The 20,106-nt window shown below is 31.2% G+C and overlaps 1 protein-coding gene across 2 annotated transcripts; it reads right to left on the reverse strand.

Annotated features, from left to right (window-relative positions):
* Window positions 1–1,809: 1,809 nt before the first annotated feature.
* Window positions 1,810–20,103, reverse strand: LOC132752302 (protein dopey-1-like; the record flags this gene model as incomplete). Of its 2 annotated transcripts, XM_060742612.1 has the most annotated exon segments (12): window positions 1,810–5,448; window positions 6,752–6,917; window positions 7,797–7,961; window positions 11,244–11,267; window positions 12,799–12,854; window positions 13,364–13,500; window positions 14,719–14,871; window positions 16,456–16,667; window positions 17,141–17,250; window positions 18,779–18,879; window positions 19,396–19,601; window positions 19,982–20,103. In XM_060742612.1, coding segments are annotated over 12 exon segments (1,845 nt in total), but the record flags the coding sequence as incomplete, so codon positions are not given.
* Window positions 20,104–20,106: the final 3 nt, after the last annotated feature.

Raw genomic sequence — 20,106 nt, forward strand, 5'->3', positions numbered from 1 at the left:
TGTCTGTACGAGGATTATCTAAACCAGCAAGTCGGATATATCAAGTTCTACGCAGTAATCAATACAAAATACATGATCCTGGCAAGTAACATAACTACGGCTTCCATTTTTTCCCTAGTTATTTCCTTAGCACTTTGAAAATGGATATGGTTAACCTAAACCAGCAAGTATGAAATACATGTATCTAAAGTTCTATCTAAACTAATGGCTTCATATTTTACATATTTTAATACTTATCAATACAAAGTACAAATAACAAAGTTATATAACTGTGCCATCCATTTTTCCAGTTATATAGGGCCTTTATGGTTCACCTATTCTGCAAGTTGGATTTATCTTAAATTTTAAAATAATCTGGTTTCCTTCAGGAACTTCGATTTCAATACATTAAGTGTTGAAGATTCAGCTGGTAAGGGTTGCAAGATTTATTTTTTGGAAAACACAGCAGTAACAGTCTATGATTTACTGCCACTATCACAGAGGTGACCTATACAAATGCATTCCAAGAAAACAACAAACACAACCATACATAGTTAATGTTCTCCTTTATTTATGGTAACAGTATCATTATATCATCAAAATAGAATCCAAATATGAATAAATCAATAAATAAAATCTATGTAATATACACAACCAATCACCAGATGATTAATGTATATGTAAACAGTGTGCCCAAACCATGTAATGTTTATGTCTATATGTCTAATGTTTATGTCTATTCAAAACCCTCGGCAATCTTTTTCATACTAGTCCTTGTACTATGTTCTTTCTCTTTTGTATCATAGGCAAAAATAAAAACACGTTCCTTGTTGTCACTATTAACCCCCCCCCCCCCCCCCAAAAAAAAAAGTAACCAATGTACGAGCATCTGAATATGACTTTTCTATCGTTATCACCTTCCCTGTCGTCACAATAGGTAAACCCCCAAAAAATGAACCGGTCAACGAGCATGCTCTAGACAGACAGTGAGTGCGGGTAACTAATACCTATACTAGTTAACACACTGCATGTATTGGTATACATTTTAACTCTGACACGTTTTCAATAGTAAAGTCTGCAAACTGATACGAGTCTACAATATAGCATTTATGCCTATACATGTATATGGTGGGAAATTCTTTTTGCAGTATATTCTCATTTATCAAGGCTTATCAAAGCCTTTGTATGTTGTGTCAAAACAATAAACAACAATTGGAAGCCTTGGCAAGGGAGTACTAAAAACGCCATCTCATTGCACAAGGTATCACCTTACCACTTAACTAAGCCATGTAACTTTACAGTTTTCAGAGAAGATAAGCAGTAAATGGTATAGGTATTTTTTCTACCATATTTCTAAAACAGACATAACAATCACATGGCATGGGCACACTTGTACTGAGCACATACAAAAATATGCACCATTCATTAATAATATTTACTCTATTCAAAATAATTCAACACATATGACTACAAAAACACAAGTCAAAAACAAAAATTATTTTGATTTCAGACCTTTCTCCAAAATTTATTTGATATGCTCTTTAATTCTTAAGTTCAAATTAATTTTGCTTAATATTACAATTTATAATTTTGAAATCATTGGTCAATGTCAAATCTGGAAATTTAGGGCCAACCATTTTTGTATGGTCTTTAAATCCAAAGTTGTGAAGCCTTGTGTCCAAGGATTTTGTATTTATTTAACCCATTACCAGATATATACGCCTTTCTACGCCTTTTGCACCCCCCCCCCCTTTTTTGCTTTCTCAAATGATGAAAAAATGACTTATTTAGGCCCCAAAACACTTGTTTTTGTTTGAGAAATGTTGTTTAAAATATTGACCACTTTTTCGGCGCGGCCCCCCATCCAAAAGATACATCAGGGGGTTGCCAGAAGGGGGATGTGCCCTCTTCTGTTTGGGGGGTTTTAAGGGGGGCGGAGTCCCCCTCATCGCCAAGAAAATTTTGGACTTGTGGGAGGCTAAAAATGGCCCCAGGTCGATCATAAGGTAACGTGTAACCAATACTGAAAAGCCTTTGACTCTATCTCAATCCATTGAGAAGTGGCAGCACTTTGAAATTAATTTTGATGGAAAAAATCAACGCAAAATAGTGATTTTTGGCAATTTTGAGATGTCCCCTAGTTGCCATGGTAACAGGAAATTTCAGACTGAGCATGTTGTTACAAAGGCAATGGTCCAGTCAACATTTGTGCCAAGTTTGATTAGTATTGAAGCAGTTTTTATAGTTTTATAGCAACTTGAACTTGTAAAGGGAGACTTTTCAATGAAAACAGCCATTTTTCACAAAATGCTCATGGGGTAATGGGTTAAAACATAAAATAAAAAATCATTCAATTTTATATATTATACATGTACAATACTATTTCAGGAAATAAAGATGCCATTAAGACTAGTCTTCAAGTTTGACAAAAGAAGATAAAACAAACATTGAAAGATATGATAGTGTTTCTGTAAAATTTAATGAAAGTCTGATATTTTGATAATACAGCAACAAAGAATACTATTTAATTTTTAAGCACAAAAACATTTCATAGCTGCAGAAAGCCCTTATTAAATTTCAAAGCAGAAATTTACTACAAGAAAAATATCTGTAAAATTTAACAACTACACATCACATTCAGGTATTTTCTAATGTTAATATGGTAAATAATTAAATCTTCGAATGACATGAAAAGAAAAAACATTAATGAAACAAAACAGCACTTTAATGCATTTTACAGCTCACAAAACACTCAATATTGGTCCTGAAGTTCTAAAAATAGATAACATTTCTATAATTAGATGGCATGTCTATAAATAGATGGCACTAAAGACTTCTGATGAACATCCCAAACTATATACAGAGAAACAGGTTTCTATGGAAATGCATCAGGCAATTATAACCATTGGCTACCAATACTGAGTGAAGGGTAGGGGAATTAGGGGAGTTTTTACCTTTTGTCTGCCACCACACTGCCATGTAAATGCAGTGGCTTTCTTAAGGCGCTAAAATGGCCATGAATATGTGAAAATCCCAGTGCTAGGGCTCTTAGTGAGGATTTTACCATATGACTGTTTCAGCAGTCTGGTACATTTTTAGATGTTTGAAAATCGTAGTCAGAGTTCTTGCTATTCCCAGTGGGATTAAGGAGCCAAGGTAAGAACTGACTGGTGCATTCTGTTGTCATAAAAGAATAAACATGTATATATAGTTCTTACACCTACATTAATTTCCCAAATTTCTTGCTTGGTGCTCATAATAAAAGGGTTATTCTAGGACAGGTGAACCGAGTGTTAGAATAACATTAGTGGGTTGGGTGGGGTAAAATATCTATGAGTTTCCCATGATGCAGTACTATAATGTTATATACCATACTCACATTGTCTTCTATATAACTTAGTTTGTTACAGGAGATGGTTAAGTTTGACATAAATTCATATACATAATTACCCACAACAAATGCGTCAATTACTTTAACAAATAACAACATTACTAAGTCAAAACAATAGACACAGATTAACTTATTACTTATTGTTAACATTTCCTGCCATAAAAGCATCACCAAACATATATGGCTAACAATAGTACATATATAAACAAGAGCAAATTATTTGAAATAAGCCCTTTGTTTAGTATGACTGGATGACTTCAATGTATAATTCAGACATAAAATTCGATTCTTGTTTGTACTTTGTAGCAAGAACTTTTGGCAACTTTTTCATAATGCTGGAATAAAACAAAAAACAATATTGTGTTTTTCCAAATAATGAAAAAAATCACTTAACAAGTATTACATGTATATATAACATAACAAACCTGGAATTGAATCATAATTGTTTTACAATTAAGATTTGGCCAATAACAAAATAACAAAACAATAAGATATTTATAACAATTATTGGAGATACTGCAGTATTTCCACCTTACAGGAACATGTATTAGGTTTTTTCAAATGGAAAACAGTCCCTTTTCCATTTTTTCATTATCAATAAATGTAACAATAAAAATTTAGTTTCAACTTTACGTACAACATTCACGGATATATCATCTTTTTTATCATAAACTTTTTACTGATTAACATGCAAGTCACACAAAAAATGTCAATAATTCTATAGCTCTTATAAAGTGAACTACATGTTATTTTATAACAAGCTTAAACTAAAAACTAAGCAATTTTTTTATACAAAATGTACATGCAGTCCCTTACATTTAAACTAGAGATCAGTTTGACACAATATACAAACGTCTTGACAATTAATTATTTACATATTAAGAATTGTTAGTGCGGTTAACCTTTAACCTTCTGAATTTCTTAAATGAACTTGTCCAACTTCCATTTTTGAAATTGTCCATTATAAACTTTAGGGATCTTTTGATAAAAAGTTTGTCAGACAACAGTATACATCATAAATAGTCAGACTGGCCTAGCTTTATTCTAGTGGCAGATGGTAATCACTTTCAGATTCAGAATGACAAGTTTACAGTATCTTAGACTATGTTTCATACCTTCCTTTTCCTAAAATTTTTATTCCTGACCTGTGATTCTATTTCTAACAAGACTCATTTATCTCTCATAGAAATTTTTCATTGAGACAGAAAATGAAATAAACTTTATAGTTTATAGATATGTAAGAACACATTAAAGACTGTTCATCATAATTATGTAAAAACAATAAGAGATAAAATTGTATTATTTGACTATGAAGAAGTATATTTGTGCATTTGAAATGGAAATAAACATACAAATAGAAAAAAATAGAATCCCTAAAGAACGCCAAAAATGGCAAAAATATTAAATGTTGCAAGCTCGGTTTGATTGAGTCTGCTTATATTCCAAGTCTATTGCTTTATTGTAAGAATTTTTTTTCCAGAATTTCAAGCCATTTCCTTGGTTTGAACTTTACATATTGAAGTATATTATGTACATTATTTTATACTCCTTTCATTTGACATGAAAGACTAAATGGGTAAAAATTAGGTGCATAGTGTCAAATAGTTTACAGACATTTAGAGTTTGTTAACTTTGGCTACCTGATGCCTTATATTCTGAAAGAAATAATTTTTTTTGTTCGTTTTTCAAACCATAGGTTCCAGAAAGTCTCTCATTAGAACTTCTTCAATATACTGCTGACTAGACTTGCTGTCCGATGATGCTGCTTCTATTTTTGGACTTTGACTGACTGGGAAAGCTGGAACTGATTTTGACTTGGGTATTCCTTGACCAATGGAATTCTTTGTCTCAAACTGGAGGGAAGTTGTCATTTCTCCATGCCCATTGGTTAAATTTTTAGACTGGTTATGTGAACTGCTGGCTCCAAGCTGCCTTACAGCCCTAAATAGATTATCAGTCTGATTAGCCAGACACAAGGTGTTAAAGAAGGGCTGTAACTCTTGTAGTGATCTCAAATGTGTAAAAGTCAGCAATGGTCTGCCTGGTACCATCTTCATCATAGGAATATCTCCCTGTAACTGAAAACATAAGATGTACAAATCATTCAAGTCTGTCAATACAGTATAACTTATAGTATTACATTATGTATACTTTATCTCTTTTTATCCCCATCTTATTAAAATAACACATTTTCGACCATGTCTTAGCAGTCAGCCCACCTAACAAGCTTTCCTTGATAACTTACCAGTAATTACTCACTTCTTCAGCTTCCTATCCAACATGACTTCTGAATCAAAAGTGAGAGATAAACAGTGTTTCTTCCAGAGCGCGTTTTTGCATTTTTGACGCATTTTTTACTGCCTTGACGCAATAACACTCAATTTGTGCGTTTCCAGTGACGCAGCTATTTATTCTCCATTAATTTATAGTAAATCTCAAATTATGACAATTTCAAATCCATTGCAAACTATTTAACAAATTAAAATACAAATCATGCACTGCTTTGATTTTACGACTTAAAACCTTTCAATTTAATTGTCCGTTAATCAGACAAAATTTCCCTTTCATGCATCCAAGAGGACAATATAATTATATCCAATTATTGTCCACTTTTCTATCAATTAATTATCCAATTTTTAAAACAAACTCGTATGTACTACACAACTCTCTTTTAATTGTTACACACTTTAGCTGTATACAGTACTGCTAGTGACGTAGCTATACGACCAAATATGGAAAGGATGATGCAACTGTGTAAACAACTGCCTTGCTGATTAAGATTTAAAGTTGTCAGTACATATTAAGCTGCATGAATTACAGTAGCTAGCTGGGGGTAATTAAATTCATTAAAGAATTTTTTTTCTTCTGTTTATAGATTCTTCAAATTATTTTTATGCAACATTTTCTTTTCTATTCATCTATTATTTTTCAATGGCTGAATGATTTATAGTTGTCAGACCCTCAAAAACTTCAAGTGACCCCTAAAATCTGATACAGGGGGTCAAAAATGACCCCCAAAAAATTGGAACTGGATAAATGACAATTTGACTCAATGTCTAAGATCAATTGTCCTGAGGAAATTTCACTTAACCCAAGGATCAAATCAGTGACCCCTGTATTATAAATCAGATGTAAATCAACAAACAAAAAGTATACAACAATCCTAATGGTTCAAGTTTTTAAACTACAAAATTTTTTTGACTTTGTCAATTATGATCAAAGACAATAATGCAAAGACAACAATGGAGTCGACAGTCATACACTTGCATAAGGTAAATCGTACTTCTTTGTTGAGCAGTGATTGCCTGAAAAAAAACACCATATTTTCAGCAAAAGTTTGAATAATTTCTCCCAGTGTTTTTTTTTCTCAAAGACACTCACCTTAGTATTTAGAAGTTTAGCTAGTCTTATGATATGAGGTTTAAACTGCTGTCGTCCTCTAGGATTTTGTTTTCCTCTTGTTTCTTTCTGCTTGGTTTTGTCTTCTTCTTCTATGTCTTCTTCACCTTCCCCAGCTGCTGCACCACCAATAAATGCCCAACGATATCTGAAAGGTAACAATTATTGTGGCTTATATTTATAATGACAGTCGATGCCATTATAAATATTCTTGCATATTAGCCTGGATTATCTACCATTAACATGGTGTTAGAAAAACCTTTCTTACACCCCCCATGTAAGACAAGTCGCGTGCTTTAAATGACGTCATTGCCACATGCCTTTTATGAATGAATTGCGTTCTTAAGATGACTCCATTTTACTGTTATGAATGAAGTTGTAAGTTTATATGCTACTATAACAAAAAAGTGCATAATGCGTATTGCAGTTTTCGTAATTTCTGTTCTGAAAGTATTTGATATGTAATATGCAAGAAAAAGAATCAAACACCGACTGTCAGTACAGACAGTAATATCTAGCTCTTGGGTAACTGTTAAGCCGAAACTCAGCAGAGCCTCTTTACTGCAGTAAACAGTTACCCATGTGCTAGATATTTTGGTCTGTACCACAAGCCAGTGTAAGATTCTTATAATCTTTAAGATTCTTCCCTTTTTGCTAAATGACTTAATTTAAATATCAATACCATTTTCAGAACAGATATTAGAAACTTTTGCAGTGGGGTCTTTGGCCGAGGGGCATTTTGTCTTCAGATTTCATACCACCTGCCCTGTCAATGCTATAGATAACAATCCCACCAGGAACTTTGGATTCATTAGGTTGTCCAGCTAGTTTATAGAATGTTGTTAGTTTTACTTGGTGTCACTCTGTGCGTGAAATAATGCATGGACACTTTAGGTCTTCCTCCACCAGTAAAGCTTGAAAGTCCCAGTATGACCTTTAGAAATACATGTACATGAAATAATGCAATGAGGGGCACACCTGTATTCTTCCTCAAATACTGAAAGCAATTAAGTCAATGAACACTTACAGTTGAAACTGAGGGACTGTATCAGCTGGTAGAGACAAACATAGGTCCAGTAGTTTACAGGCACTCAGATATAACTGCATCCATGATGGATTATTGTGGGCATTTAAGCCATTACCAAGGTGAGCCCAGCTCGAGTCCAAGGCTGCAATACGTTGAACTTGTGTCCTACAAATATATTAAAGATTTCTTTTATAAACATGATAATCATCTTATTTTTTAATTCTGATGTCTTACATGCAGATTTAATATAATTATACATGGTTAACCGTTTAGAAAAGGGGTGTAACAAAGCCATTTATCAAATCTTATCCAAAAACATATCAATGTTGGTGGTATTAATAAAAAGAAAACTGCTACAGAAGGTTAATCTCTTAAACATTTAAGTAAAAAGATTATTGAATATTAATAATATTTGGGCTAAAATTTGTTTTAAAAGAGAAATAAGGATGTTAAAACATTTTTCTTTCTTTCTGAGGTAAATTCCTGAGGTAAAATTGAAAAGGAATCTTAGGGTGTGGTATTTAATTATTTGTCAGTTGTTAGTGACTCAATCAAGAAATACAGGCAATTCAGCAAACTAATTGTTTCATTTAGCAAAAACTAGCAAGCATTGCTGCCTCCTGGAAATTATAGTTAAAGTATCACTTATCACAGGTTTATGAAAGTCTGGCAAATAAATTCCAATTCCGTGCTTTATTGTTTTTTGTTTTTTTCTTCTTCTCTTTTATTATTCTATTTAAACACATGTTTTAAGTCATAACCTCAAAACTTTCCTGGATAACTATCCAGTAACTACCAATATCTTTGCAAGTGACCGACTACTCATCCCAAACAATTTCTAAATCAGCAGTGGGAGATAAATGACCTTTAGACTAGACGTCTAAAACAATTGTCACAGGGAAATTACGCCTGGCCTTAGGATCAACCCAGCAATCCATGAATTAGTAATCCAATGCTCTCCCTACTTATATAAGACTGTATGCAATGGTCTTAAAATATAGATCAGCAATGATCTTAGAATATACATCAGCAATGGTCTTAGAATATACATCAGCCATGGTCTTAGAATATACATCAGCAATGGTCTTACAACATATGTCAGCAATGACGTTAGTTTTACGTCAGCAATGTACTTAACATGTACATCAGAAATGGTTTTAGAATATACATCAGCAATGATCTTAGAATATACATCAGTAATGGTCTTAGAATATACATAAGCAATGGTCTTAGAATATACATCAGCAATGGTCTTATAAAATACATCAGCAATGGTCTGAGAATATATGTCAGCATAATCTTAAAATCTATGTCAGCAATGATCTTAGAATCTATGTCAGCATTCGTCTTAGACTATACATCAGCAATGGTCTTATAAAATACATCAGCAATGGTCTTAGAATATATGTCAGCAATGATCTTAGAATCTATGTCAGCAATGGTCTTAGAATCTATGTCAGCAATGATCTTAGAATAAATGTCAGCATTCGTCTTAGACTATACATCAGCAATGGTCTTATAATCTATGTCAGCATTCATCTTAGACTATACATCAGCAATGGTCTTATAAAATACATCAGCAATGGTCTTAGAATATATGTCAGCAATGATCTTAGAATCTATGTCAGCATTTGTCTTAGAATCTATGTCAGCAATGGTCTTAGAATGAACATCGGCAATGGTCTTAGAATATACATTATAAATAATACATGCATCATGCAAATGAATTACAACATTCATACTTTTATCTTGCCCGATTCTCTAAAAATAAATGTCTTTTTTTCTCTGGTTATGAAATTCAAGAATATTGGCAAGTGTAAATACTTTTTAGGGATCTTAACCAAACTTTTACACAATGATAATGGTTATCAAAAGCTGGTGCCTTTATTGTCAGGTGTCAGGTTTTTATGATGTAATTATTTTTGGCAGAATTATGACGTTTTGGACCCCCCCCCTCCTACACACACCATTTGTCCTATAAGCTGAACATGATTTTGTGATCTTGTTACTATCACTTGTTTTCAATCAAACTTTGTTCATTAATCTTTGAGAGTCATTTATCATACCCTGTAACTAGGAAAATTTGGAATATTCTTTGTAATGACTTTGGAACTGGCCATGTCTCTATACATTGACATATGCTAGTATTGCTGATAAAACAAGATTATACATATTGTATTCAACATTAAACTTATTCACATCTCACAGTTAAGGGTGAGTGAAAAAGATTTACAGACATTGTGAGAGACAATAAAGCACCAATAGAAGCCAGTCAGTGATTGAAATATATTCAAACATTATATACAATCAAACCACTATTATTTTAATTAGAATGTTAATATATAAATGTAAATAACTAAATATTTACACTGTTTCATTTATTTTCCTGTTAAAGATATAAAAATTATATATTTTCTATAAAATTATTATAAACTCTTGATTAAGCCAAGAGTTTTAACAAAATTTACATAGAAAAATAATACAATAACTAACAAAAACCAAATAAATAACAGAACATTGTAAATTACTGCCAAAATTAATTATAACCACAAAAAACAACATAAAAATACAATGTATGTACATTTAGTTGAGATCTTGTGATGGACAATACCTTGATTATATGTTGCAGTACATGAAATGTGAAATCATTTAACATAACAACTGTACAATTATACTTCCAGTCTTCAAATTTTCAATGAAATATTTTTTATTTTAATGTATGTCAATTAGGTAAAAGTAAAACAATTAAAGGTTTTATGCCTCAGAAATACATATTTTTTAATCCTTTTAGAAATGTCAGCAATGTTTTTAATAATCGCCATGCTTTTGACATAGTTTTGTTACTCCAACAATGGATTAAGATAAGAGCATGTTAGAAAAAGTAGCATTAAACCTGCAGTGATGTGTAATAAAGGTAGCAAAATGTGAACAAAGTAGTAATTTGACTTCCATACAAAATAATAATTCGCTCTAATTGCCAAAAGAGCAAAATGGCATAGTTCATCTAAATCACAAATGAGTAATGTTTTGGAAACTGTACCAAGATATCAAAAATATAAAGTTTTTGAGAAATACAATGCATAATGGACCTTTAAATACAACTTATATCATGAATTATTACAAACTTCCAATTCCTGGTAGTGTTTCATATCAGGATATGGGGGTTCAATTTACCCTTGATCTTTTTACATACAATCTATTTTTCTTACATAGTTTTACCGTTCTAATAATTTTTTCATTAACGCTAGTTTGGAAGTACAGTTATTCATGTATATGATTTTACAGAGCATGTACAATACTTAATTGTGACTGCAACTCAGAAATAGATGGAAAAAAAACGGTGACATACTTCAAGGTTCAAGGTCAGTAAAATGGTTATAAATAGAAAAAAAAATGGAGAAAATAAAGGAGTAACTATTGACAACAGGAATCTACACATCTGTATACCTGGTACTTGCGGGCATAGAGCGGCTGTTATAAAAATGCAAACAACGTTAAATAAAGCATTCAATAAAATCATCCAGAAGGGTTCTTTCAATCAAACAATTAAGGAAAATTGTAAATAAAACCATTCTACAAGAAATATGTCGTATGTTTAACTTTCAAACTCCTTAAATATCTATACAATTTATATGAACCTTTTTTTATATGAAATTCTATAATAAATCATTGTCAACACATACAAAAAGATAAAAAGACCCATTATTTAAACTGTCTTTACAGTACTGAAGCTTGTTTTTCAGATTCAAATTAACACAAATGATAAAACATATTCAGTTCTATTTCAAAATACTTAAAGTTAAAAAGCTTATTGTTAGAAATCATACACTGAAAAGTATTGACTAAAAAGACCTGTCTCCCTACTTTTCTCAATGCTGGATACTATAATTAAGGAAAGTAGAAAAGGGGGATAACTCTGCAAAAGAATTATCTGCTCTTGACAGCAAACAAGTTATATTTTATTATTTGAAGTGTATAACTGTATATCTGTAATGGTGAGGTTTTTGAAAAAGAAATAATGATAAAATTCTAAGAAAAAAGGGAGATAATAAAGCAAAATTGAATTTCAAGGTTATCTGCCCTTTAGAGATGCATAGTGAACAAGTAATCTAAGTCAATGATAGCTTTTGATAAGTGAAACTTAACAAAATATTTACCAAGAAATTTAAAGTTTAAAAGGGACATAACTGAGCAAAATTAATACCAAAGTTATCTGCCCCTTAAAATGGATTCAAACTTATCATTGAACATCTGACAGTGTTTGAGAAATGAACCTTAACACAATGTTTGACCATGGCAATAAAAAGGGGCATACCAGATTAACTTTGCAAAATGAAGGATTATTTGACCTTGTATTATGGCATCACATTTTAAGAAAGTATACAAGACATGGATTTTAAAGCTTTCATAGTTTCTAAGAAAATGGACACAAACAAAAAGGTCAACTAACACCACTGCTAATGCCAAAGAGAACGTCATGATAATAGCTTGGCTTTTTGTAGAATAATGAAGACTTTGACTTACGATTGTATTAGGGTTAATGATAAAAAATATGCTGCTTATGTGATAATTAACTGTCATTATCAACTACACATAAAGCAATATGATTACATATCAGTCACTCTAATTGAAATTCATACATCTTTATACATGTACCTATATTTCTATAAAAACCTTGACATTTTTTGACTGACCTAATGATTCTTTGGATTTTTATATACACTTGCTGTGTAAATGTAAATTGTACGGTAAATTGTTTGACGAAAAATGACTTAGTTTGTATGGAAAAGATAGAAAATTAATATGTTTTTCTCTGATACTGTTTTTAAATAAAATGCCTGTTATATTAGCCATTGGCTAATTTGAGGTTGGTGTATTTTGCATTATACTCATATTAAGCAAAGACCAACAATCAAAGAAGCCCTTATCAATATTCAGTGTATATGTATTATATTGCTACAATGTCAAATGGTTAATAAACAAGAACAAGGAGATAACTTACACAAATTCTTCTGTTTCTGTGGATAGTTCTTGTTCAATTTGTAGGAATACATGGATCTGAAAATGATGTAACTATTTATAGAACATGTCTCTATTTATAGAACTATGTATCTATTTATAGAGCCATGTATCTATTTATAGAATGAAATTTACAAATTTAGAATGTTACTCACAGTTATTCACTGCTGGAAAATATTCATTAACAGCTACTGTCACACAATTTACATATTTTTTTTTTATAGAGACCATAATGATGAAAAATCTACTCCATTTTTATTGTGATGAAAAATCTAATCCATTTTTATATCCATTTTTATTGAGACTATAATTCCATTTTTATTTAGACTATAATGATGAAAAATCTACTCCATTTTTATTATGATGAAAAATCTGATCCATTTTTATATCCATTTTTATTGAGACCATAAATTGAAAAATATTTGTAATTGCATACAAAAAAAATATATTATTAACTGAACTTGAATTTAATTTGAAAGGAAACTTTAACCATACATCCTACATTTTTTGTAGTACGAAAATTATAAGTGAATTAAGTAATTACATACCAATTCTGTAATAATTGTAGGCCACATGGATGTGAGATGTTGAGGGGAGACTCGTAACATGAGTACACGGAAACATAGAAACACTTGTGCCATAACAGACGGTGCCTGTGGTATACGTAAACTCTCAGCTAACTTCTCTACAAAATATGTAAAAATTTCATGTAATATAAATGAGTATAAAGTATAAAGATTAACGCTTTTATTGCCTCCTTTAATCAGGATACGAAATAACTTATCACATTAACCATTTAAACAATATTACACAAGTGTAATAACGATTCAAATTCCACATTTACATTATACAAACATTGCATAAAAACATGCAAAATGTTAACTTTACTGGGCAGGAACCAGTTTCCGGACAGAATTCGAGTTTTTTTAATTGTCTATTTTCTAATAATAAACATGCATTAATAAAACTAACACACCAAAAACCTGAGCTCTAACTACGTCCGATAACACAATTAATACTGCCTGGTGACGTAAGCAATGTACAAACTGAAGGATTAAATTAGGTCATCAAAAGTGTAAATTGTTCACTCTTGCATAACCAGTTTCCGGACATATATTAAGCTGCTATTCAAATCTGTTTTTAACTGATAATTATTCTAAGAAAACAAAAAAATTTCTTCTCACATATTAGCTTTCTTATATAATTAAGCTGATTTACTGAAAAATATTTATGATAGGAAAAATAACGATCACGCGATGGGTCTCGGAATGACTTAAAAGTGAAACGGATATTTTTGTTTGTACGGCAGCAACGAAGTGCGAAAGTGGAGTGTACCTAGCTAAACACCGTTTTCCAATACGTTACAGATTTAGCTCTGGGGATTACACCTGATGAACTTAGAATGAAGTACATTGTGCATTAAATGCTACCCCAAATTATATCCCGAAATAAACAAAATATTGCGCATGCGCAGAACAAATTACATGCCCCAAAGGGATATAAAGCTGTTTTTAAAACACAGGTAAGATATCCTCACGAAATTTTAATGACGTATCAACTTGGAAGGAAGTTTATTTTCTCAAACAATCAAACCAAGACATTTTCATGACATATAATACCGATCGTCATCGATAAAGACAAAATTAAGCCGTTATAATACTTGTCCGGAAACTGGTATTGTCCGGAAACTGGTTCCTGCCCAGTACACTGAAGGCATGCCAATGAAAAATTATTCATTTTTTTGTTAACTTTAAACTATAGGCATGGAAATTAAGATTTTTCTTCTTTATTCATTGTAAATATTTCTTACTTTGTGTAAGGTAAAAATTTGAAATTAGAAATAGTCATGTTATCTTAACATATTTTAATTTTTTTTCTCCCAACTTAACTGATGACCACCTACCTTGTATTTCTGGTATAGATTTCTGATATTGGTCGGACTCGCTACAGAACACTGTAAATGCCAGTCTCTTCAACATGCCGGCCTTCTGATCTATCTCTTGTTCCTTATTGCTGAACAAATTCAGTGAGCCAGTCTGTGCCATTGATACCCTAGCTGTAATGTAAAATTATTTTGTTTTTGTATAAAAGAGATTAAAATTATTTTGTTTTTGTATCAAACAGATTAAAATTGTAAAAAGACAAAAACTATCAACTTAAAGAACTATACTAACTACATTGTATCACTTATGTAAACCAAACAGACAATTTTTTTTTTCAAAACTAGATTGAATAAGTTTGACCTAATCCTAAAACGCCTACATTTAAAGCAGATCTTTTATTCAACTTTCTAAATAAGTCTTTTCTCATACATTCCTTTGAGATCTTTATCATACCATACCATGAAATCTTAGCAGGGCTCACGCTGGCGGTCGCCATAGTCGCCATTTGCGATTATTTTATAAGATTGGCGATTATTTTTGCATTTTGGCTACAAAATCTGGCGATTATTTTTTACTTCCAACAGTGTATAATTATATAAGGTGTAAAAATCGATAAAGAATGCAGTAGACCAATTAACACCAGCGGGGTGGATTTAATTGAGTGTCAACTTTTTATCGGTCAAGTGCTGCTTACCATATTGCCTAAGGTGATAAAAATACATGCAAGATGTAAAAGTGTATAAGTACAGTTAGTACTTTAAAGACATTGTCCAGCATTATAATAGCCATCAAATATACGTCAATTAGCCACAAAAAATGGTCTTCAAATTGATAAACTGGATATTGACCAACCCAAAATTTACCGTTTATTGCAGTAATGGCAAATTTTGAAATTTTTTGTTTTAAGCTGCTTAACTAAATCGCCAGTGGAAAACAATGATAAAATATTTAAAAAGTATTAACTTCCTAACAACTTTTTGCACAACAACCAAAATTGTGAATATTTGTTCAGAAAACAGGAAAAATTCCGATTGTCACATATTTTCGCGACACCGATAATTTTGACCTAGATCTACTCCAGTTCTGTGTGAAATGTGGAAATTGACAGGGGTTATAGCTGACAAAATTTGATTGGAACAAACAAAAGAAATTGTATGATAAAAGCATTATGTAAATTTATGATGAATCTTTAATATTATTGATATACAGTAATTATACTATGTAACATTTTTATTCTGTTCTATAATAACAATTAAAGTTGTGGTATGAGTTTGCAAGTGTTAGTGATCAATATACACAAATGACTATCAGTTTATTTGAGAATCCTTAAGTTTTATATGTTATGTTTATTTAATGTTGTTAATTGCTAAATCGTGAATAGTCCGCTGAACTTTTGGCTATTATTATTTTAAGTTAAAAATATTGGCTATTATTTTATTTGAGCCAGTGTGAGCCCTGCTTAGTCTTGCAATATTCCACTGCACAAGACATTTGTTAGCATTTTATTGTCCTACGAGAGTTGTGTCCTACATTTTACCACTCCATGGGACTTTTTAATGCATTGTACCACCCCATGAGATTAACTTTGTCATACAATATACCACCCCAAAAGACCTAAATCAAAATCATTAACCATCCCATGAGATCTTTTTTTTTAAACATTATACCATTCCTCTTTCACATACCAATGATATATTATCAAGTTACATAATCCTCTGATTCATCAGATTTGTATTTTGTAATATATTCAAACCTACCCATGAGATCTTTGTATGTGGTTTTATCATGAGTCATGAGATTATCTACGATGGTAACCCAGTATCCTATACTCTCCATGTCCATCTGGAAGAAGCTGGTATCCAGCAGCAAGTCCAGGGCCTCTCTTCTCCATGCTTTCCTTGTATACTGGTAACTACTGATTGATGACAGGAACTGCGAGGCCACTCGTATACTGGGGAGATTATTTGTACTGAAAACAAAGAAATAGCATATCTCTTTATAAATTTTTAATATTGTATGTGTTCCTATTTTGACATAAATTATTATTTGCAACAAGAATCTACAATATTTATGTTTTGCAATCCTTATGAAAAGTTAAATCTGTAATATGTTACCTTAGTGCAGTACCGGGTTAACTCCTTACATCATTTAATAGAAGTTAACCCATTACTGCACTAAGATGACCATATATGACCTTAATTTACAGAGGTATGCATGGAAAGTAAAACATAAAATATAAATAGATATGTAAACCTTTCAATTAGCTACCTAGACATGCCTAGCATGTGAAAACTTAAACTGAGCTTCAAAGATCAGTCTGGCAAGTAAAACCTGAAGTTAAGTTACAGAAAATTGCCTGGAATGTTAAACCTAAAATTGCTTTGACGATGACAAATCAACTTCAATTTTTTACCACTGGAAACTTTACTCTGAGAGACTTACTTGTGGCTTTTGAGATAAGGGAATATATTATAGAGTAGTGTTGTAAGGAATGTAGGAACTTTGTCTTTCTCTTCACTTGTATATATAACATCTAGTAATGGTGCAGTTATCTGTAAATAATAAATGATAATTTTATCTATAATCTGCACAATTAAATATTGTACAATGATAAACAAGTCTTAAAAACACATTTAACTAGTAATATCTCTTGTTCATTGACCATCACATTTTACACTTCAGTACTATTAAAAGTTAAACTGTTTTTTAGAGAATCAAAAATACAAGTTAGAATGTCAGTATACATTTGTATATTATCTATCCAGATTCTTGATGCCACTATTCCTCCAGATTCTTGATGCCACTATTCCTTGTGAATCTCATGTAAAACTTCTAGGTATTGAAATAGATTCCCTATTAAATTTTGATATTCATATCTCAAATGTTTGTAAAAAGTCAGCAAGACAAATTAATGTATTAACCAGACTATGTCCTCTACTTAATCTGGATGCAAAAATTCTTATATACAAAAGTTTTATCAGATCCAACTTTAATTTCTGCCCTTTAGTCTGGCATTTTTGTAGCAAAGACAATACAAACAAATTGGAAAAACTTCAACATAGAGCTCTGAAAATTGTTTTTAATGACTATTCATCAACTTATGAAGATCTGCTTAAACTGACCAATATGTCAACACTCCATATCAGTAGAATTAAACAACTTGCTATTGAAGTCTTTAAATGTCTTAACAGCATTTCACCTAAGTATGTTCAAGAACTTGTTAATGTGCGTTCATCAAATTATAATTTTAGATACCAAAATACATTAGATGTACCTAAAGTACACACAACCAATTATGGTAAAAAGAGTTTTCGCTTTGAAGCATCTAAAATCTGGAATAGTTTACCTAATGATCTAAGATGTACATCTGACTTCAATGAGTTTAAACAACTAATTGAAACATGGAGTTATGCCTGTTTGTAACAAGTGTGCCTGCTCTATGTGCATTTAATCTTTTTTCAAGTTTATGTTCTATTTCACTTGATTCCTGTTTTTGCTTGTAAATAAATTTAGTTATCTTTTCCTTGAATTATGTACTATGTATTTGTATATATGTAAAACCCTGTTATACTATACCTTCATTAGACATGAATGTATTTTCATTGTAAATGCTCAGATTTCATTACAATGACTCTATGAATTAATTGTATGTATTATTATCTTAACGGTGTCTGTTTATTTTTGTTTCTTTGTTTCTTATCATTATTTTCTATATTTTTGTTCATGTCGGATACAAGCTTAAAGCTTATGTTTTGTACTGTTAACCATAACCGACTATAAATAAAGTTTGTCTTACTGTCTTACTGTCTACAAATATAAATCCTTTATAGAATCAGCATCTCTTTTTATTGTTTTTTTTTCTTCTTATAATTACAACATTTTAACCACTGACTGCATATATACAAAGATTCACCTATATGTATACATACATATACTGGTGGTATATATCGTCACCTTAGTGCAATAACAGATTAACTCCTATGAAATAACATAAGAACTTAACGTGTTACTGCACTAAAATGACAATATAAGATATGATAACAGCTAGAATTTACAGAGAAATAATCAATTTATGTTTACCTCTGCCAAAGCAGCTAAGGCCTGTACACTGTATTTACTGTCAGCAGAATTAACTGATGTAGGTTCTAGTTCAACGACTCTCCTCTCCATTACCACAGAATCTGTAACAAAAATAACAATATCAAAATATAATAATCTCTATTAAATAAGTAGTGTTATAAAAGCCAATCTTAATAAATATGTTAACTTATTATTGAGTGGTTGTTTTACAGATGTAAACTTTGATAATTTATATGTTGTAAGATATGTATGAATATTTTTACGACAACAATGTTAATAAAATGTTCTTCTTCTATTGAAAAATCTTATTTTTGAAAAAAGCTATAGTAAAACATGCTTCAATTCAACAAAATAACATTTAATTTTTCAGGACAGTATATGATTTCACTAAGAAAAGTAAATGTAGTGCAAAACAAATATAGAACAGACTTATAGGATATTACTAGTATATATAGATAGTAAAACTTCTTATGTAATGAAAAACTCTAACTCTGACTATTTTTCTCTCATTATTATTTTATTTACAAATCTTTCAGTACAAATCTTTTTTAAAACTGTAATTACAAATATATAGAAAACAACAAAACTATTTCTGATAACCTAATTCTGGTACCTACCATCATCATTCTGGTTCCCATCTTCGGGTTCGTCAGACTGTGGCCCGGGTTTTACAGCATAGTTTTTCCTCAGCCATGTTGTCTGCTCAAGACTGGAACCAGCTATATTTGAGACTGCTTCCAGTAATTTCTGAGCAATTTCCTGGATTTCCCGCTTTTTCTTATCAACCATTGAAGGTGTCTTCTGTACAAACTCATTTAGTATGCTGCAAAAAAGGAGAGGAAAATTACACATTCCTTAAATCTACACAGGGCAACATTTTTCATTACATTTATATCAGTTACAATTGTCATATGCCTAAAGTATTACAAAAATCGAAACAAAGTCATTATTTCATTTTAAAATCTTCTAGCCCAGATGGCACTTTTTTGTACATATACTTAAGTTATTGGAACATTTACTTACAACATGTAAATATAAAATCTTACAGTCATGAATTGTCATTTCTTATTGAAATTTTATCAAATACATACAGGATAGCTTTCTTCAGGGACAACTTTGATCCTTTTACTGTTTCATTACTAATGCTAGCACAGGCTAGCACATTCATAAATCTAGTCTGATAGATATCTTGTAGAAACTTACAGTAGAAGAAGAAATTGTCCGGGAGCTACAAGATTTAGTTGTAGACAATCTTTGAGAAGACTGGACAAAGATGACCATGAATCTACCAGCTGATTGGCTGATGTCCTCTGTACATATGCATAAAA

The sequence above is a fragment of the Ruditapes philippinarum genome, unplaced genomic scaffold (genome assembly GCF_026571515.1).
Source record: "Ruditapes philippinarum isolate M1 unplaced genomic scaffold, ASM2657151v2 ctg3799_1_1_1_1, whole genome shotgun sequence".
NCBI lineage: Eukaryota > Metazoa > Mollusca > Bivalvia > Venerida > Veneridae > Ruditapes > Ruditapes philippinarum.